The 21,631-nt window shown below is 42.7% G+C and overlaps 1 protein-coding gene across 3 annotated transcripts; it reads left to right on the plus strand.

Moving 5' to 3' along the window:
• The first annotated feature begins 213 nt into the window (after positions 1-213).
• Positions 214-21,323, plus strand: kif5aa (kinesin family member 5A, a). Of its 3 annotated transcripts, XR_005995176.2 has the most exons (30): positions 214-810; positions 5,711-5,798; positions 6,084-6,157; positions 6,461-6,565; positions 8,886-8,934; positions 9,045-9,100; positions 9,245-9,332; positions 9,526-9,650; positions 10,183-10,287; positions 10,840-10,988; positions 11,228-11,376; positions 11,709-11,893; positions 12,365-12,433; positions 14,260-14,466; positions 14,697-14,843; positions 15,044-15,232; positions 15,681-15,798; positions 15,895-15,956; positions 16,050-16,177; positions 16,319-16,420; positions 16,573-16,633; positions 16,774-16,845; positions 16,968-17,072; positions 18,139-18,355; positions 18,515-18,680; positions 18,814-18,896; positions 19,069-19,096; positions 19,288-19,373; positions 19,527-19,572; positions 19,661-21,323. XR_005995176.2 is itself a non-coding variant. In XM_041845895.2 (29 exons), exons 1-28 carry the CDS (start codon positions 682-684, stop codon positions 19,364-19,366), a joined length of 3,135 nt encoding a protein of 1,044 aa, XP_041701829.1. In that variant the 5' UTR covers positions 214-681; the 3' UTR covers positions 19,367-19,373; positions 19,527-21,323. The 3 variants fall into 3 exon arrangements, 2 of the variants coding, with proteins under 2 accessions (XP_041701829.1, XP_041701830.1); XM_041845895.2 differs by having other exon boundaries at positions 19,527-21,323; XM_041845896.2 differs by having other exon boundaries at positions 16,050-16,156; positions 19,527-21,323.
• Positions 21,324-21,631: the final 308 nt, after the last annotated feature.

Consider the following 21,631-nt stretch of genomic DNA (forward strand, 5'->3'; position numbering starts at 1 on the left):
ACATAAACGTTAACGTCAATGAAATTGTACGATTTAGGTAACATTATTTATAGTCCTTTAATAAAAACATATAAACAATTAAACGTTTAATCCATTCGACGTTATAGGCCTATACAAAGAACGTGGTGATGCGGCTGATAGGCTACATCCGGTGTCTGGATGCTGATGTGGATGCTGAGGCGGGTACCACCAGGAAGCGACAGACCACGCCCTACGCTCTACACAGTAAACCCAGCGCAAAACAGGCGATACACTGGCTTACCTCAGTCTGTCTCACCTTCAACCGGCCCGACCGACCGTGCCATCATCTGACAACACATCTAAGAAAAACATCCGACACTAAGTCCATCTTTAAAGATTTGACCAGAGGATGAATTCGACATAATCTATTCTTACAATGATGTAACCCACTGCTATATTAATTAGAGTTTATATGCATAGCCAATTTTTGCTGCGACATGCTCGAAGCATAATTTTTGGTCTCTGAATTGTAATTCATCCGTAGTAAACGGTCAAGCTTTACCTCGGGGTTGCAATATTTTTCAGCCTTGAAGACATAAGAATAAGGACGTATCTTTTTGCATTCAAGCAGATCTGTCATTACTTATTTTACAGTCGACTGGGCCTGCAAATTGTGATTGTCGACTAGTTTATTCCAACCCCGTCAATTGAATTTGCGCAATGGCGGATGCAACCTCCGAATGTAATATCAAGGTGTTGTGTCGCTTTCGCCCTCTGAATCAATCCGAGATTCTGCGTGGGGATCAATTTATTCCTACATTTCTAGGAGATGACAGTGTCAGCGTTGGGGTAAGGCACTTTGTTTCTATTATGCTCATTAATAAATTATTAACTTTTTATGTTTCCTTTTGGACTGCCAATAGCAATCATTTGTGATTAAAATTTGGCTACTTGACTATAATAATTTCATTAAACTGCGTAGGCATCAGTTGAGCATTCAGTGCAGTCGGCTGTGATTTCCCCTCAGTGTATAGGCCTACAGTAGGCCTATTGGTCACGTGTTATTTACTGCAGCTACATATCAGGCCTCATATCCAATAGCTTACCAATTTACATTAACCTTATGTGTAAGGCTATTGATAACAGAAATGAACCCGTTCAATGGAAATGAACTCAATATATTTACTACAGGCCGCCGCCTATATGGATGGTCTACATAGTCTGCCAATAGCTAATATTGTTTGTATGTTATTTTAGCAACAATATGCTGCTGTTATTCTCATCATAATGATTTGGTTCGTACATGTAATGGCAATGGTACTTTAAATGTATAGGCAGGGATTGTACTAGGCCTATGTAATAAATGCCACATACATACTGTACGCCACAGTATCACATAGCTTAATCATTCCCTCCTCAGATAGGCCTACTAGTCTGTTGGGTTCATCAGGGCCAGGACAGAGTGGAATGAGAGAGTGGATTTATTTGGAGTTTAACTGAGGATAAGGGACACACCTTTGGCTGACCTTCTCTTCAGTCATAATTCTTTACAGTGGGCCAAGAATCTGTTCTCTAATTGCATATGGAGGAGAGGATCAATAATCATTCTCCTGTTTAGAACCGACTCACTCTCCCTCTGTGCCAGACTGACTGCCTCACACTGGACAAATCTTTTTTTCATGGGGATGCGTCTGTATTGCTAGTGATGTGAATGGGTCAGCTTCAGGCTACTCTTGTTATGTTTTTCTACAGGGAGTGATATTCAATGTAGGCCTATTGTACAATGGACATGTGAATGATCATCCTTTAACTATTACAATGCATTCTGAATGATTTCCCTATTTCAAGACCAGCTGTGTTAAAATTCAGTCTGAGTCAAGCTCTTGGCCATGTGTCATCTGCTTCAGAAAAGTAAAACGTAATAATAGATACACAATGAGAAACGATAACTTAGCTATATACAAGGGGTACTAGTACCGAGTCGATGTGCAGGGGTGCGAGGTTATTGAGGTAGATACAGTGCCTTCAGAAAGTATTCACACCCCTTGACTTTTTCCATATTTTGTTGTGTTACAGGCTGAATTTAAAATAGATTAAATGTAGATTTTTTTTGTCACTGGCCTACACACAATACCCCATAATGTCAAAGTGGAATAATATTTTTAGAAATGTTTACTAATTCATTAAAAATGAACCCCTTTGTTATGGCAAGCCTAAATAAGTTCAGGAGTAAAACTTAGCTTAACAAGTCACATATTAAGTTGCATTGACTCACTCTGTGTGCAATAATAGTGTTTAACCAGATTTTTGAATACCTAATCTCTTTACCCCAGATATACAATTATCCCTCAGTCGAGCAGTGAGTTTCAAACACAGATTCAACCACAAAGACCAGGGAGGTTTTCCAATGCCTCGCAAAGAAGGGCACCTATTGGTAGATGGGTAAACATAAAAAAGCAGACATTGAACATCCCTTTAAGCATGGTGAAGTTATTAATTACACTTTAGATGGTGTATCAATAGACCCAGCCACTACAAAGATACATTCGTCCTTCCTAACTCAGTTGCCGGAGAGGAAGGAAACCGCTCAGCAATTTCACCATGAGGCCAATGGTGACTAAAACAGTTACAGAGTTTATTGGCTTTGATAGGAGAAAACTGAGGATGGATCAACAACATTGTAGTTACTCCACAATACTAACCTAATTGACAGAGTGAAAAGAAGGAAGCTTGTACAGAATAAAAATATTCCAAAACATGCATCCTGTTTGCAACAAGGCACTAAAGGAATATTGCAAAAAATGAAAAAAGCAATTAACTTTTTGTCCATAATACAAAGTGTTATGTTTGGGGCAAATCGAATACAACACATTACTGAGTACCACTCTCCATATCTTCAAACGTAGTGGTGGCTGCATTATGTTATAGGTATGCTTGTAATTGTTAAGGACTGGGAAATGTTGCAGCTAAATACAGGCAAGATCCTAGAGGAAAAGCTGGTTCAGTCTGCTTTCCACCGGACACTGGGAGATGAATTCCTTTCAGTAGTACAATAACCTAAAACACAAGGCCAAATCTACACTGGAGTTGCTTACCAAGAAGACAGTGACTGTTCCTGAATGGCTGAGTTACAGTTTTGACTTAAATCTACTTGGAAATCTATGGCAAGACCTGAAAATGGTTGTCTAGCAATATTAAACAACCAATTTGACAGAGCTTGAAGCATTTTGAAAATAATAATGGGCAAATATTGTACAATCCAGGTGTGGAAAGCTCTTAGAGACTTACCCAGAAAGACTGCCAAAGGTGCATCTACAAAGTATTGACTCGGGGCAGTACCAGTTGAAAGTTTGGACACACCTACTCATTCCAGGGGTTTTCTTTATTTTTACTATTTTCTACATTGTAGAATAATAGTGAAGACATCAAAACTATGACATTTTACATTTTTTAGCAGACGCTCATATCCAGAGCGACTTACAGTTAGTGAGTGCATACATTATTTTTTTATACTGGCCCCCTGTGGGAATCGAACCCACAACCCTGGCGTTGCAAACACCATGCTCTACATCCCTGCCAGTCATTCCCTCCTCTACCCTGGACGACGCTGGGCCAATTGTGCACCGCCCCATGGGTCTCCCGGTCGCGGCCGGCTATGACAGAGCCTGGATTCGAACCACTCAAGAGACTTATATAACACATATGGAAATAAGACATATGGAATCATGTAGTAACCAAAAAAGTGTTAAACAAATCAAAATATATTTTATATTTAAGATTCTTCAAATAGCCACCCTTTACCTTGATGACAGCTTTGCACACGCTTGGCATTCTCTCAACCAGCTTCATGAGGTAGTCACCTGGAATGCATTTCATTTAACAGGTGTGCCTTCTTTAAAGTTAATTTGTGGAATTTCTTTCCTTCTTAATGCGTTTGAGCCAATCAGTTGTGTTGTGACAAGGTAGGTGTGGTATACAGAAGATCGCCCTATTTGGTAAAAGACCAAATCCATATTATGGCAAGAACAGCTCAAATAACCAAAGAGAAATGACAGTCCATCATTACTTTAAAACATGAAGGTCAGTCAATACGGAACATTTCAAGAACTTTGAAAGTTTCTTCAAGTGCAGTCGCAAAAACCGTCAAGCGCTATGATGAAACTGGCTCTCATGAGGACTGCCACAGGAATGGAAGACCCAGAGTTACCTCTGCTGCAGAGGATAAGTTCATTAGAGTTACCAGCCTCAGAAATTGCAGCCCAAATAAATGCTTCACAGAGTTCAAGTAACAGACACATCTCAACATCAACTGTTTAGAGGGGACTGTGTGAATCAGGCCTTCATGGTTGAATTGCTGCAAAGAAACCACTACTAAAGGACACCAATAAGAAGAAGAGACCTGCTTGGGCCAAGAAACACGAGCAATGGACATTAGACTGGTGGAAATGTGTCCTTTGGTCTGGTGTCCAAATTGGACATTTATGGTTCCAACCGCCGTGTCTTTGTGAGACGCGGTGTGGGTGAACGGATTATCTCTGCATGTGTAGTTCCCACCGTAAAGCATGGAGGAGGAGGTGTTATGGTGTGGGGGTGCTTTGCTGGTGACACTGTCTGTGATTTATTTAGAATTCAAGGCACACTTAACTAGCATGGCTACCACAGTATTCTGCAGCAATACGCCATCCCATCTGGTTTGGGCTTAGTGGGACTATAATTTGTTTTTCAACAGGACAATGACCCAACACACCTTCAGGCAGTGTAAGGGCTATTTGACCAAGAAGGAGAGTGATGGAGTGCTGCATCTGATGACCTGCCCTTCACAATCCCCCGACTTCAACCCAATTGAGATGGTTTGGGATGAGTCGGACCGCAGAGTGAAGGAAAAGCAGCCAACAAGTGCTCAGCATATGTGGGAACTCCTTCAAGACTGTTGGAAAAGCATTCCAGGTGAAGCTGGTTGAGAGAATACCAAGAGTGTGCAAAGCTGTCATCAAGGCAAAGGGTGGCTATTTGAAGAATCTCAAATATAAAATATATTTTGATTTGTTTAACACCTTTTTGTTTACTACATGATTCCATGACAGATATTTTCAGCCTCCTGAGGGGGAAGAGTTGTTGTTGTACCCTCTTCACGACTGTGTTGGTGTGTTTGGAACATGATAGATCCTTAGTGATGTGGACACCGAGGAACTTGAAGCTTTTGACCTGCTCCACTACAGCCCTATCGATGTGGATGGGGGTGTGCTCGGCCCTCCGTTTCCTGTAGTCCACGATCTGCTCCTTTGTGTTGCTGACGTTGAGGGAGAGGTTGTTGTCCTGGTACCACACTGCCAGGTCTCCTATAGGCAGTTTTATAATCGTTAGTGATCATACATAGTGACTGTGTAGGCACTGGGCAGATAAAACAGTACGCCCTCCAATCTATATCCTAGGACACAGGATTATTTTGCTACGGCTTTGGTTTTGGTCCTTATTGTCTCTGACCATATTTTTTCTTCTGTCTCATTCATTTATTCCGTGATTGACATACATGAATCGTCTATCACTATCCATAAACAAGGAACCAAGAACAAACTTGGTTGCATTTCCATGGTTTGTTTGTTTGGGATACAATTGGAGACAAGAACATTTCTGTAATTATTTTCCTATTCAGTATGTCTATACCATGGTTCATCTTGGTCTGTGTATTCTAAGTAATAGCTACAGTATTTGGTTTACACAACTGACCTAATCTCTTTGTGTCTCCCAGGGGCGGTCATACGTGTTCGACCGGGTTTTTCCCACCAACACCACTCAGGAGCAGGTCTACAATACCTGTGCTAAACAGATTGTCAAGGGTAAGGAGCAAATACTGCCAATAATGGCAGAACGAACATCCACACGCAGTCTATGGAGGTATATTAGAGAGATAAAAGAGAAGTCAGTGTGGGGTTCTGACTCATCAATTGATTAAATCAGTCGGTGACATCACACAGTAGTAGCCTACTTGCCTTTGTTTCCCATAACTGTGTTCATATTAAAGGTTGGTGGTGTCTTCCTTATTTCCAAACTTGAAGGCCTGAAGAAATTCTTTCATTTCTATAATTTCCTCAAATTATCTTGGTTTCCCTCTGTTTATATAGATGTTCTGGGTGGATACAATGGCACTATTTTCGCATATGGACAGACCGCCTCCGGCAAGACTCACACCATGGAGGTACAGTGGGAGTCATTGCAATTATATACATAATACAGTATTTTCAAATACGTGCTCTTCTGAAAAAGTGATGATCTCGCATTGTGAAATAACTCCATGATTCAGCATAAATTTGGCTTCAGTTTGGTTTAAATCGAAATGTAATACCCCGGATGTTGCTTTGGGGGCATTTGCACCCCATCTAGTAAATGGTATTGGAAAAACACTGCTAGTAATGACATGAGGATTTTCATATTCATACAATATATAACAGGTATTAACCTCTCAAACACCAGAGATTGACTGCACAGTATGTCTTTATAGGGGAAACTGCATGACCCCAATCAGATGGGCATCATTCCCAGGATTGCAGAGGACATCTTCAACCATATCTTTGGCATGGACGAGAACCTGGAGTTCCACATCAAGGTTTGGATTCATCTCTCTCTCTCTCTCTCTCTCTCTCTCTCTCTCTCAATTTCAATTTCAATTTCAATTTAAGGGCTTTATTGGCATGGGAAACGTGTGTTAACATTGCCAAAGCAAGTGAAGTAGATAGTAAACAAAAGTGAAATAAACAATAAATATTAACAGTAAACATTACACTCAGAAGTTTCAAAAGAATAAAGACATTTCAAATGTCATATTATGTATATATACAGTGTTGTAACAATGTGCAAATAGTTAAAGTACAAATGGGAAAATAAATAAACATAAATATGGGTTGTATTTACAATGGTGTTTGTTCTTCACTGGTTGCCCTTTTCTTGTGGCAACAGGTCACAAATCTTGCAGCTGTGATGGCACACTGTGGTTTTTCACCCAGTAGATAAGGGAGTTTATCAAAATTGGGTTTGTTTTCGAATTCTTTGTGGATCGCTGTAATCTGAGGGAAATATGTGTCTCTAATATGGTCATACATTTGGCAGGAGGTTAGGAAGTGCAGCTCAGTTTCCACCTCATTTTGTGGGCAGTGTGCACATAGCCTGTCTTCTCTCTCTCTCTCTCTCTCTCTCTCTCTCTCTCTCTCTCTCTCTCTCTCTCTCTCTCTCTCTCTCTCTCTCTCTCCCTCTCTCTCTCTCTCTCTCTCTCTCCATATTTAGGATGGTTAGGGTTTTTCATCCCCTACACTCTTAGAAACAAGGGTTCCAAAAGGGTTCTTCGGCTGTCCCCATAGGAGCACCCTTTTTGGTTCCAGGTAGAACCCTTTTTGGTTCCGGTTAGAACTACGGCTGTTGCGGTGACCATAATACCACTACACCAGGAAATTTCCTCGTGACCGTGGTCACGATAATCTCCTCTTATGCACTCTGGACATTGGTAGTACCCAACTTGCTAACAGTCATCAGGTCGCTAATGGCCTGGTACTCAGAGCTCTATTGTCCCTCTAACCACTCTGACATCAATGCAAATGCAATTGAAAATCACCTCAAACACTTATCATCAAAACAGTATGTGCTTTTAAAACTCACTTCACTGTGATTAATCAATTTGAAGAAAGAAGTTCAACAACAGGTTGGAACATGGTCATTGTGGATGTTGTTTCAAAGCCTAACAACGAAATGGAGAGCACTTTGATTAATTCAAAACACCCATACACATATTAGAGTTTATGCAAACGAGCCCAACCTCGAAAAAATCCCTGAATTAAAATAATGATTGTGCTATTATACACATATTATGCATGGCAGAAAAACATACACAAAAACTGATTTAAGATGTCTTTGGTACATAATTGGTCTAGCCTATACTCCAAAATTTAACAAATTCTATTAATCGCCTAGGAGTGTGGACTGTATTATTATGCATACTGGATGGGACTGGTACCTTATGCTACACTTCAAACATTATATCCAGTGTAGGAGAGAACGCAGGCTATAGGCCTAGGTGATGCTGTTGGTTCATTGATTGTGCAGTGCGGCTTACAGACCAATATAACTCTAAACGTATTGGACCTGTTTCAAATGATCAATTTTACGCTCAACATAGCCACTTCATAATGCGCACTCGCTCCGGAATGGGAAAAATATCCTTTCTATTTTATTCAGCTAAGTTCAATTATATTCTTCTTACTATAAAATTATATAATGTAAAATAATGGCACGGGGCTTAAAAGCATATCTTGTCTGCTAAAGGAACATGCCTACAGCCTATGGCATGGCACATAGCCAGATAACATACAGTTATCATATTCTGTTCTGAAATACATTCTCTTCATAGCATGATTCTTTAGACCTGACTAAAATAAATAATGGATTTATTGTGATGGTGTATATTCAATTGATTTATTAGACATTTTTAAATGTAGATGTTCTAAAGGCCTGTATGCGTGGGGGCCTGGAGATGCTAAACGTGTTTATGTTAATTAACGGTCAATTACCATGAGACCAGCAGGCTTTGCATTACAATAACTGGCTGACAACATGTCATGACCGCCACAGCCCTAGGTAGAACCCTTTTGGGTTCCATGTAGAACCCACTGTGGAAAGGGTTCTACATGGAACCCCAAAAGGTTCTACCTGGAACCAAAAAGGTTCTAACTGGAACCAAAAAGGGTTCTTCAAAGGGTTCTCCTATGGGGACAGCCAAAGAACCCTTTTAGGTTCTAGATTGCACCTTTTTTTCTAAGAGTGTATGAGGAATCATCCATTTGTATACCACAATGTAAATGTCTTAGTGCTCGTACATGGAGCCACAGCATGTATGACTTGATTGTGATTATCTTCTCTTTTTCATTTCCACTACTTAGGTTTCATATTTTGAAGTCTATATGGACAAAATCCGTGATCTGCTGGATGGTTTGTGCACAGTTCTACCTTTGATTTACCAAGTCTACATCTAATGCCATTACTAAGCCAAATCTTCTTAAAAAACTGTCTGCCCTAAAGGTTGTTTCTGTATCTTTTAGTGACCAAGACTAACCTGGCTGTTCATGAGGATAAGAACAAGATCCCATATGTGAAGGTGGGTTTGACAAGGCCCACTGTCACTAACTACACCTACATCTGTTTATAACTGTGCATAACATTGTCCAAGAAAAAAGGTATGCATATTCATTATTAACCCTTTATTATCTCACTCCTCTATCATCCCTCCCCCTCCCTGTAGGGTTGCACCGAGCGCTTTGTGTCCAGCCCTGATGAGGTCATGGATGTCATTGACGAGGGGAAGAACAACCGCCATGTTGCCGTGACCAGTAAGTCTTCAGAATGTTCCCTCCGTTAGTCCATTCCCACCACTCCCCTTTTTTTAGCAGAGAATCCAGTTGCCTTGTCTTTCTGCTAGCAGGAGAGTTTCATGGTTAGTCAAGTGTATTGTGACAGTTGGGACATTGTGCATATTGACATGAAGATGCTCATTCGTCTCCATGTTGTTCTCGCTCCTCATAGACATGAATGAGCACAGCTCTCGCAGTCACAGTATCTTCCTGATCAACATCAAGCAGGAACACGTGGAGACGGAGCAGAAGCTGTGTGGGAAACTCTACCTGGTGGACTTGGCTGGTAGTGAGAAGGTAAGACTTCACTTCCTGTCTGTCTGGTTTATGTAGCTGGGCTGAGGTGAGAGAGACTATGGGTCAATGTCTACTCTGCATATGCCATTGTGACAGAGCTGACATTATAAGCACAGTGACACTGAGGGTTTTGACCTTTCCATAGGTCATTGAGTCACAGTCAGTAATTTACTCTCTCTCTCTCTCTCTCTCTCTCTCTCTCTCTCTCTCTCTCTCTCTCTCTCTCTCTCTCTCTCTCGCTCTCTCTCTCTCTCTCTCTCTCTCTCTCTCTCTCTCTCTCTCTCTCTCTTCTCTCTCTCTCTCTCTCTCTCTCTCTCTCTCTCTCTCTCTCTCTCTCTCTCTCTCTCTCTCTCTCTCTCTCTCTCTCTCTCTCTCTCTCTCTCTCTCTCTCTCTCTCTCTCTCTCTCTCTCTCTCTCTCTCTCTCTCTCTCTCTCTCTCTCTCTCTCTCTCCCTGTCTCTCTCTCCCTGTCTCTATCTCTGCACCTGTCTCCCTGTCTCTATCTCTGCCCCCACTCTCTTTCTCTCTCTCAGGTCAGCAAAACTGGCGCTGCGGGTGCCGTTCTTGATGAGGCCAAAAACATCAATAAGTCTCTGTCTGCTCTGGGCAACGTAATCTCTGCACTGGCTGAAGGGACGGTGAGTCCAGGACAGTACAGCCGTCTACCTTACACACCTGTCACCCTAATATCAATCCAGCCCCTCCAACCACTACACACATTTATCCGTACCAACTCACTGTACAATCATCTCCATGCCATCCAGGCCAACCCACCCCATGGACCTGCTAACAAAAGTTCACCCCCACACCACTCTCAATGATAACCCATCTGAAGCCTGGTCAATGCCAACTCACCACACACACCTATCAATGCCAACTTTCTCCTAGATTTCTCTGCCATCAACTGAATGCTGCATATTTACTCTACACTCTTAGAAAATAAGGTGCTATCTAGAACCTAAAATAGTTATTCTGCTGTCCCCATAGGAGAACCCTTTGACGAAACCTTTTTGGTTCCAGGTAGAACCATTTTGGGTTCCTTGTAGAACCCTTTCCACAAAGGGTGACCTGGGAGACCTGGAACCAAAAAGGGTTATCCTATGGGGACAGCCGAACAATACTTTTGGAACCCTTTTTTCTAAGAGTATACTTACTCACTTTATCCCTTCTTCCTCTGTTTTGTTTGGTAGAAAACCCACGTGCCATACCGTGACAGCAAGATGACCCGTATACTGCAGGACTCTCTGGGTGGTAACTGTAGGACCACCATGTTCATCTGCTGCTCACCATCCAGCTTCAACGACGCTGAGACCAAGTCCACCCTGATGTTTGGACAACGGTAACAAACACTTTGCCCATCTTGTCTTCTCCCTGCATTGACAATGTACTAATTTAACCGTGTCAACTGTCAATTCTACACAGAAATGGCCAATGTACCAATATGTCCGTAGTCAAATGATTTTACATGCAATATTTCCTTAACCCGTATTCATATTCACCTGTTCCAATATGAATATGCATATATTACTGGTATGATGAATAAAAGCTGATGTCATTAACATTCCCCCTGCCCTCCAGTGCTAAGACCATCAGGAACACGGCCTCCGTCAACCTGGAGCTGACGGCTGATCAGTGGAAGAGGAAGTACGAGAAGGAGAAGGAGAAGAACAAAACCATGAAGGAAACGGTTCAGAGGCTGGAGGCTGAGCTCAACCGCTGGAGGAACGGTGAGACATACTGTAAACACAGAACTGGACAGCATTTAGCATGGTTGAGGATGCCTAGTTTATTACTTTCCTTTATTGTTAATGACACATTTTTTCTCAATGTTGATTGAATTTATACTCTTAATATACTTTGAAAATAACATGCTTGCCATGCATATTCTTGATATTCCTTGAACTCTGCTTGAGGTTGGCAGCAAGGCACACAGGCATGTCAGTACACTTTTCCACATTTCCAGGAAAAAGCTAGACAGATGAATAGGAAGTCAATTCTCTTAAGAGCTGACATAGACTGCTGACACATCATCTCCTCTCCACTCCTCTTGCTCCTCCAGGAGAGAATGTTCCTGAGACGGAGAGGATCACTGCTGACGTGGTGCATCTGGAGTCGGTGGAGGAGCGGAGCCCCATGATGATCCTGGACAATGACACCTCCTCCATCGTGGTGCGCATCTCTGAGGAGGAGCGTCAGAAATACGAGGAGGAGATCCGCAAGCTCTACAAGCAGCTGGACGACAAGGTCAGGGCCTGTTGAAACACACACACACCATACACCACACACACACATAAACACACACACACACCACACCATACACACACACACACACATTGGAAGGGTATTACATACACTGAGTGTACAAAACATTAAGAACAGTAGGTGCCAGGTGCACCGGTTGTGTCAAGAACTACAACGCTGCTGGGTTTTTCACGCTCAACACTTCCCAGTTTGTATCTAGAATGGTCCACCACCCAAAGGACATCCAGCCAACTTGACACAACTGTGCATTGGAGTCAACATGGGCCAACATCCCTGTGGAGCGCTTTCGACACCTTGTAGAGTCCATGCCCTGACGAATTGAGGCTGTTCTGAGGGCAAAAGGGGGTGCAACTCAATATTAGGAAGGTGTTCCTAATGATTTGTACACTCAGTGTATGCACATTTCCACTAGCAGACCAAGTGACCATAGTGTGTGTGCGTGTGTCTCCACAGGATGATGAGATCAACCTGCAGTGCCAGTTGGTTGAGAAACTGAAGGAGCAGATGCTGGATCAGGATGAGGTAAGGACACACTCGGACAATCATTGTCCAGGCAACTCTCCTTCATGCAAAGGCCTTATTAACAAATACGTTCGCTTTTTATGGTGATACAAATCTTGATGATCCTGAATCTATACATGTTGGTCTAATACTATCGTAGTATATAGTGCTCTTTGTGTTATGGACACTAGAGGTAGTAGTGGTAGAGGCATGGAGATGGAAAGAGGTCTCGCCTTTGTATATCTGCCATTATGGCGTCTGTGACAGCATGGGCAGCGCCATCGAGGCGGTTATGGCTAGACGGCATACAGTTTATGTCAAAGTGACGTCAAAAGTTGCACGTTCAGCGAGAATTTGGATATTTGAGCTAACCGTAACCCTAGTCTCGCGTAGCCATACCTCGAAAACCTGTTGTTGTCACACCTCCTTGAGGTCTGGAGAATTGTGTATTAGCCGAAACGGCTAGAACGGCTGCATTTTTATTGGATCTTACATTTCAAGAACCCTCCCCCCACATGCCCATAGAAGGGGTGCTGCGTGTTATGTTCGTCACTGTTTTCCAACCGCCAGTGTGTTGTCCGGTCACAATAAAGACGATTAACCTTTCAAAATGTTATGTTTGTTCCTGTTAGAGTCGTAGGGTTCACCACAAACATGGCATACTTCAACATATTTTGATGGGGTTTTAATCTGCGATTTCCTGGCCATCCTCACACACTGTTGCTCCAACGGTACTAATCTGGTGAGCTCTGCCCAAGCGAGGCATTTGATTGGTTTGACGTGTAGCGAGGCGTCACAGATCTACACCGGGTTTCCACCCCTTTTTGCCATTGACTTCACCAGGCTTCACCAGGCTTTCCAATTAGGGAAGCCTGGTTCTCAGCGAGGCTAACCCTAACTCTAACCCTTTTCGTAACCTTAACCTAATTATCGTAATTATCCTAACCTGCTGCATAAGTTCTCCTAACCTGCTACGGAAAAGTCACTTCTGACCGTAGCTGAATACCATCTAGTCACATTGAGGCTATCTCCATTTTAAAGTAGTACATTTTCTTCTTCTTTTGTGTTTGAAAAAAGTGTAAAGCTAATATTGGTGATTTACTGCCACCTGCAATCCTGAACCAGATATTGTGTGTCATTCATTTATTGTAACCACTAGATGGCGGTGATATAGCTTAAAGCCATTTACAGACCATAGCACCCAATTTAAAGACGAAGACAATGCTCTGATCATTGGCTGATCACACCCAACCCATAGGAATCCCCACCCTGTTGACTACTTTAAAATGGTGGAAGCCTTCAATGGAAACGTCCATGCTAAAACTTGGGTTATATGCAAGTAGAGTCCTCTGACTATCTCTATTGGTAGAGGTGACATCTAATGGGGATGTACAGTAGGCCTATACAGAAGAAGTTGTAGAATTCTAACCAAGCAAACAAATAACCTGGAATCCTCTCTATGTCTACCCTAAATATAGTTGATCATCTGATACATTTGATGATCCTGAATCTATACATGTTGGTCTAATACTATAAGCCATTTCTTACCCTTTCAGTTTTGCAGCAAATCTCTTTCAATTGAACAGTTGTCATAGCAGCAACAGGGGACGACTCAAATACCAATTCTAAATCTAGTCAATCTGTGTGTGTCTTGTGTGTGGTTGTACTGTGTAAAATATGAATATTACGAATATTGTGTGTTGTCTGTGTATGTGTACTGTGTTCCTACATATGATCACTAACTGTAAGTCGCTCTGGATAAGAGCGTCTGCTAAATGACGTAAATGTAATGTAAAATATTTGTGAAGCTGTGTTCACGTGATCGTTTCTCTCTCTGTGTCTTCTAGCTGCTGGCATCTTCCCGTGGGGATGGGGACAAGGTGCAGGCGGAGCTGGGCCGTCTGCAGGTGGAGAGCAACTGTGCCAAGACAGAGGTGAAGGAGGTGCTGCAGGCACTTGAGGAGCTGGCCATCAACTATGACCAGAAAAGCCAGGAGGTGGAGGAGAAGGGCCTGCAGAACCAGCTGCTGGCCGACCAGTTGGCCCAGAAGATGGTGGGTCAGCAGGGCATAGAAATACAAGGCATAGAACACATAAATTCTACTATGATTTTCTATGAAGTATTGTATGAAGTCTATGTGGTCTTTATGGATTCTTTGCTCTACTTGAAATTACTAGAGCTCTGTCAACGTGGTGGCATAATTTCGATTACATTTTTGCATAAGTAAATCTTTAGCCTGTCTCTCGTTTGTCCCTCTCTCCTTCCATCGTGTCTGCTGTGCAGGCCAGTCTGATGGAGTTGGAGGCGGAGCTATCCCACATGCAGGAAGTGAGTGGTCAGCAGAGGAAGCGCATTGCTGACGTCCTCAACGGCCTGATGAGGGACCTAAGTGAGTTCAGCACCATCGTGGGCAACGGGGAGATCAAGCTGGTAAGTTACTTCCACCTCATACTGCTCTCCTCTGGAACTCCTGAGGTAGAATAGTTAGATGGGCAGTGAGAGAGGATTTGTATACAGTAGGTGCTTCATCTTCCTCCCCCCCCCCCATCCCTCCATCTCTCGCCCTCCCTGTGAGCCTTCTTTTCAATCCCTCTCTCTCCCGTTCTACTCTCTCTCTCTCTCTGCTGTAGCCGGTGGAGATCAGTGGGGCGATCGAGGAGGAGTTCACGGTGGCCCGTCTCTACATCAGCAAGATCAAGTCGGAGGTCAAGTCCATGGTGAAGCGCTGTCGCCAGCTGGAGAACCTGCAGGTGGAGTGTCATCGCAAGATGGAGGAGACGGGCCGCGAGCTCTCCTCCTGCCAGCTCCTCATCTCCCAGGTCAGCCTGGGCACCTCAGTATACGCAATACAGACATCACAACCAGCTAGAATGACTATACTATACACAGCATATGTATATAAATACATATGGTATGTTGATACCATGTATACCAGAGGAGGCTGGTGGGTGGGGCTATAGGAGGACAGGCTCATTGTATTGGCTGGAATTAAATCAATGGAATGGGATCAAACACATTAAACAAATGGAAACAACATGTTTAACTCTGTTCCATTTATTCAATTCCAGCCATTACACTGAGCCCATCCTCCTATAGCTCCTCCCACCAGCCTCCTCTGATCTATACATAGATACACTTTACCACCGCACACTATGAATACATTTTTCCGTCATGTCATTGACGAAATGTATAGACATTTTATTAACTGTATAGATGGGAGTGTATTGTGTCACGTCAGCTAAGTGACTCTGTGTGAGGTGTTCACAGCATGAAACGAAGATCCGCTCTCTGACGGAGTACATGCAGAGTGTGGAGCAGAAGAAGAGGATGTTGGAGGAGAGCCACGACTCCCTCAGCGAGGAGCTGGCCAAACTGCAGGACCCAGGTAACACTCCTCCACACACCATCCACCCTCACATCAGTCAGGCTACAGGCCCCAGGTGGGAAACCAGATCTTTACAGATCTCTCTCTATGTTACAGATAACTCTCTGCTTGAGGAGAAGGATGGAGAGAAGGGTGAGACCGAGGAGGGTAACATCAAGGTAAACATTGATTCCAATAATGCTAATTATGTCACCTATTAATGAGTGAAATTAAATGAAACTGACCGTGTTCTTTTCCTCATTGTGGTTCAGAAGGTTCCTCGGCAGCAGGAGTCTCACCGTGGTCTCCACCACAAGCAGATGGCCCATCTGCGGGATGAGATCAACGAGAAGCAGAGGATCATTGATGACCTCACTGAGTCAGTGTCATCAAGACTACTGTAACCCTCTCAGTTTATGTGCTGTTGATGAGATAAAAATAAAATATTCACTTCACTTTAAAAACCTTGAACATTCAACGTTTTGTCTCTCTCTCTCTCTTTCTTATTAAACATGATCCTCTCTCTCTCCATCTCTCTCAGTCATAACCAGAAGCTGCAGATTGAGTTGGCTCAGGTGCTTGCCGACTTTGACCGTTTGAAGAGCGTGGACAGCAGCAAGAGCGAGCGGCTGGAGGAGCTGTCGTAAGTCTGAGCACCACACACACGCTGACATAGTCTGAACACACACAAACACAAACACACACACACACACACTGACACAACGTGAAGTCACAAAGTTAAGGAATCTATTCTGATTTGGATGTTGCGGATGATGTGTTTTCTCTTCCTGTCAGATTCCTGCATGAACGCCATGAGCAGACCAAGCAGGACCTCAAAGGGCTGGAGGACACTGTTGTGAGTGGCCCTCTCTCTGTCTCTCTCTCTTACCCTCCTCTCTTCCTCTTTCTTCTCTCTCTGCTTCTACCTCTCTTTTCTTTACCTTCTCCCTCTTTTTCTTTTCTTTGACTGCTCTTCTTCTCCATCTCTGTTTTCAGGCTCGGGAGCTCCAGACCCTCCACAACCTGCGCAAGCTGTTCGTTCAAGACCTCACGTCGCGGGTTAAAAAAGTGAGTGATAGATGGAGAAAGAAAGACAGAAGATACCCCTATTAATCACTATGAAGGGGACTAAACTCCCCTTTCACCTCTCTTTATTTCTCTCTGTTCCAATTCTTTTCTTTCTTCCACAGAGTTCCGAAATGGAGCCTGATGATAGTGGGGGGTCTTGCACCCAGAAACAGAAGATTTCCTTTCTTGAGAATAACCTGGACCAGCTTACAAAGGTTCACAAACAGGTGAGAGCCTCACAGGATAGTTGTGTTGTCTGACTTGTTTGGATGAAGTAAAACCGTACTGATCGCACCAGAAACCTCTCTCCTGCTCCAAGTATGAACACCTACCATGATCCTACATCGCAACCTAGCATCACCCCTTTCCCTTCTTGCCTTTCCACACTCAACTCTCTACCCTTGACTCCTTTTTCACCTCTTGTTCTCGTGCTGTTTAGTGTGTGTGAGCATGGATGTGTGTGTTTGTGTGTCGTGGGTTTCTGTTGTTGTTCTAGTTGTCGTGTGTTAAGAGAACACCTTGCAGGTGATGGAGTGCCACCGACAGGTACAGGCCCTCGATTCTCCTTCGCCTCCATCTCCCAGCAGTCCTTGCATCCTCTTTTTTTTTTTTTTTGCATCCTATTTTTTCTTTTTTCCCTCTTCTTTTGCATCAGGCTTCTAAAAGGGACACACACGGCTCGATGCTTCCTTAACACTCTTTCTTGGCATGCAGTTGTTGTTTTTGTAGATCAGAGAGATGTTTGAAATTGAGAGAGAGTTTGAAAGAGAAAAAGAGTGAGCTGTATGTGAATGTGTGTTTGTGTGATGCAATACTCACTGAGATGTTATCACTTGTTATCTGACAGGTTCTGAGCTGTTTTAGTCTGGCATGAACCAAATGAGGAAAGGTTACACAGTATATTTATCTTTGAATGTTTATATGATTTCATGCTATGGGTTATGAGAGAGGAAACATTTAAATTCAAAATACTTCCGTGACACAAGATATTCAGGGGACACAATAATATTGAAAGAAAGCATGCTCGTGTGGCTAAATTTAGCTTTTGATGAGTCATAAACGCATCATTTTATGTCAAGGTCAGTGTGCAGTCTCCTCTCCTTCCCTGTTGTTAATACAATCTCCCCTCATCTCTCTCAAACTGCCGTCACCGAGTCTCATCCCACCCTCTCTTACCTTATCCACCCCTGATCTATCAGTATTCCCTGCTATAAATCTCTCTTCCCTTGTGTCACTCTTTTATTTCTTCTCTCTCCTCCTCCCTTCTCTCTCTCTCTTTGTATTTCTCTGTAGCTGGTTCGTGACAATGCAGATCTGCGTTGTGAGCTTCCAAAGCTGGAGAAACGTCTTCGGTCTACTGCTGAGAGAGTTAAGGCCCTGGAGACGGCACTGAGGGATGCCAAGGAGGGCGCCATGATCGACAGGCGTCGTTACCAGAAGGAAGTGGACCGCATCAAAGAAACCATGAGGACCAAGAACGCGCTGAGGCGCCCCCATGCTGCACAGATCGGTAGCGCACCCACTCCAAATATAGTTCTACTGACTGTGATTATGTGCTATTTATTGGATGGAGAGCTTCATAGGCAGTCATTGATAAATAGAATAACAAATGAATAACGATTGTAATATTTATTGATTGATTGACCTCGGTATTACTGTCATTCTGCAGCCAAACCAGTGCGACCGAAGCAGCTGCCAGTGTGCTCTCCTACCAACCCGTTCTACACACGTGTCAGTGAGCCAGCGAACACCTACAGTAATGCCCTGTTCCAGAGATCCATCACAGAACAGACCACCGCACCTAACTCTCAGATCAGCTCCGTCCAGACCAACACGTGAGTCCTGTCTCACACTCACATTGATATTGATCAATACTTTAAGTTAATTTAGCTTTGAATAGTTTACTTGTATTGATTTGTTATTAGATAGACTTAGGAGTGACTATGTCCTATTGTCTGGGTTGAGCAGAGTGTCCACAGCTCTGGGCTACAGAGCAGTCAATCCCACAGACATGCTGGAGTCCTACCCACTCAACATAGACAGGGATAACGGTGAGTCCCAGAGCCATACAGTTCACCCAATCACCCACACCACCAGTTCAGTTTTTTTTTTTTACATTACATTTTACACTAGCTAAGCGCTTGTAATTAGGTTATTGATTGTCAGAAGAAAGTACCATTTTTTAATACACACTAACGCTCACTCTTCCCTGTTCATGAACAGGAAACACCGTAGACGTCAATGACAACAGGTAAGCATATCAGCACCTCAACTGTATATTCTACAAGCATTACAACGAGACTAATTGTTACCACCACCTCTATTAGTACTACTACCAGTGCTGCTTCTCCCACACTACAGTACTGAATAGTATGTGTGTGTGTGTGTGTGTGTGTGTGTGTGTGTGTGTGTGTGTGTGTGCGTGTGCGTGTGTGTGTGTAGGAGTGATGTGCACTGTGGCAGTAAGGTGGACGACCCAGGCAGACTCTACATCATTCAGCAGGAGACCGCTGCAAGTTAATGACATGGTAACTAACACACATGCAGACATTAACTCGCTCATCACATACATTGTTTACATTCACAACAAATGACGTCATCAATATGCACGTTGAAGGATGAACTACTATTCCTTGTTTGAAACTTGGCTCCTAACGACCTATTTTCTTTTCTTTCCACAGATGACCAAACACTGTATTCAGTACCTCTCCCATATATTTGCATGCAGCCATCTAGATTCCCTCCCCCTGCACCCATACATGGCCAATGATGCCCTAGTCTTACTGTATAGCTCAGCCCCATGCTCCCAATGGTGTCCACCCTCACACATGCTCCTGTGATTAGAACACATAGTAGTGTATACTCCTGTAAGGATATTGACCAGAACTGTGTCTGTGTATGTACTGTCCCACTTTACTCGACAGTGGCATCATAATGCTGATCTATAGCACCGTCATAACCATGCCCTGGTACCTTTCCTAGAAGACGTTTTATCAGCTTACGACAAAGGATCTCACTCTGCATGTTGCCCAGCTAGCCAATTAGCCAACCTAAATCTGTGCATGTTTCACGACAGCGTTACTCAATTTTCTATAAACTGGGATAAACCGCTACAGATGTCATGTAGAGTTTATGATGCTGTTGTATTAGCTGTATGATGTCATTGTCCAGTCAGTAATGAGGCATGTGTAACTCAGCCATGCTCTATGGCCTTTAGAGTAATAACAGCTGATTTCACATGATCATAACTTGCAGTCGTGTGTGTACATTTAGAAGTATCTGTGTATTTCCTACCTCTAGATCTACTGATACAACTTATTGCATTATTTCCAAACTGATTCCAATATGTTGTTATGTTAGTCGATTGTAAGGCAGTGGAGCGAGCTGTTATGTTGTCCAGTGAACTAATTTGTTTATACAAAGATTCCTCTTTATGAAGTAAAGTGTGAGGTTATTGATAAGATAGTCTTTATTTTAAAATAGTGGCTCTTCTACCTGCTTCTCAAAAATGAATTTTGACAAAAGTTTCTCTCTGTATTCTGTTATAGGGAACAAAATCATGCCAAACATTTCTCAACCTCTATAAAAATGAAGTTATTCAATAAACCACAAAACACCATCTGAACATGTTTTCAAACTGCTCCCAACTGAGCTGCCACCAGAATGGGGTTTGAAAGCATTTTATTTTATAGTAACAGTGGCATTATTCTCCAGTGCTCTGCTGTGTGTTCTCAGTCAGAATCCTGATCAGCCAATCGGGACAGAGAAAACCAGTGGCTGCTGGAGTTGTGTTGGGAGACCATGGTCTTTTGACAAGTACTGTACTGTATAGAGTCGGTACACTGACTGTAGTCTGACTGTACGGTGTTGACTTCAGGTCTATCTAACAGACCCTTTGACCCACATCTTGGCCTACTAATATCAACAATATGACTGGAACCTACAGCATCTCAGGATCTCTGATTGATAACAGTGTTTAGTGGGGCCACCAATGTCTTATCTTTTTAACAACAAAATTGCTAATTACTGAAGTAAGTGATCGAAGACTCATAACCCCCTCCACTTGGATACATGAAAGACTGAATTATTTAGAACCAGGCCTGCCCATGATGATTGTTTCGATTCCCGTTTGAGGTCATTTTCGGATGTAACATAGTACAATTGTGTGCCACCAGATATTCAACTGTCTGACTTTACCATATCTAAAATATGTGATTATATTGTTAAACTTGTAAGTATAACAGCATATCAGTATGTGATTAAATGAATGGAAATTACCCACATAATATTACTTTGTTAGGGAACCATAATGTGTACTGTATGTATTTATTTATGTAAGTCTATGCTCTTTATGTGATTCATTGTGTGACATGCATATTTCTGTATATACTCATTCAAATATGTGAATCATTGTGTTGTAGTTGGCAGAAATAAACCCTTACCGAAATAAGTTATTAAAGACAATCATGTCCAAAGAATCATTGTGTTGGGAAATCTTTGGTCTATTGTGTGAGTGAAGACTGTCCGAATGGTTACTGAGCGACTGCACAATATGTGCTGGGCATATAGTGTGAGTGTACATACAGTTGAAGTCAGAAGTTTACATACACCTTAGTCAAATACATTTAAACTCAGTTTTTCACAATTCCTGACATTTAATCCTAGTAGATATTCCCTGTCTTAGGTCAGTTAGGATCACCACTTTATTTCTCAGAATAATAGTAGAGAAAAGTATTTATTTCTGCTTTTATTTCTTTCATCACATTCCCAGTGGGTCAGACGTTTA

This window comes from Coregonus clupeaformis, chromosome 24 (assembly GCF_020615455.1).
Source record: "Coregonus clupeaformis isolate EN_2021a chromosome 24, ASM2061545v1, whole genome shotgun sequence".
Taxonomy (NCBI): Eukaryota; Metazoa; Chordata; class Actinopteri; order Salmoniformes; family Salmonidae; genus Coregonus; species Coregonus clupeaformis.

Coding starts and splice junctions, on each gene's coding strand:
- kif5aa (XM_041845895.2), top strand. CDS start 682: ATGGCGGATGCAACCTCCGAATGTAATATCAAGGTGTTGTGTCGCTTT. Junction 811..5,710: donor ATGACAGTGTCAGCGTTGGG/GTAAGGCACTTT, acceptor TGTGTCTCCCAG/GGGCGGTCATACGTGTTCGA. Junction 17,073..18,138: donor TTACAAAGGTTCACAAACAG/GTGAGAGCCTCA, acceptor ATTTCTCTGTAG/CTGGTTCGTGACAATGCAGA.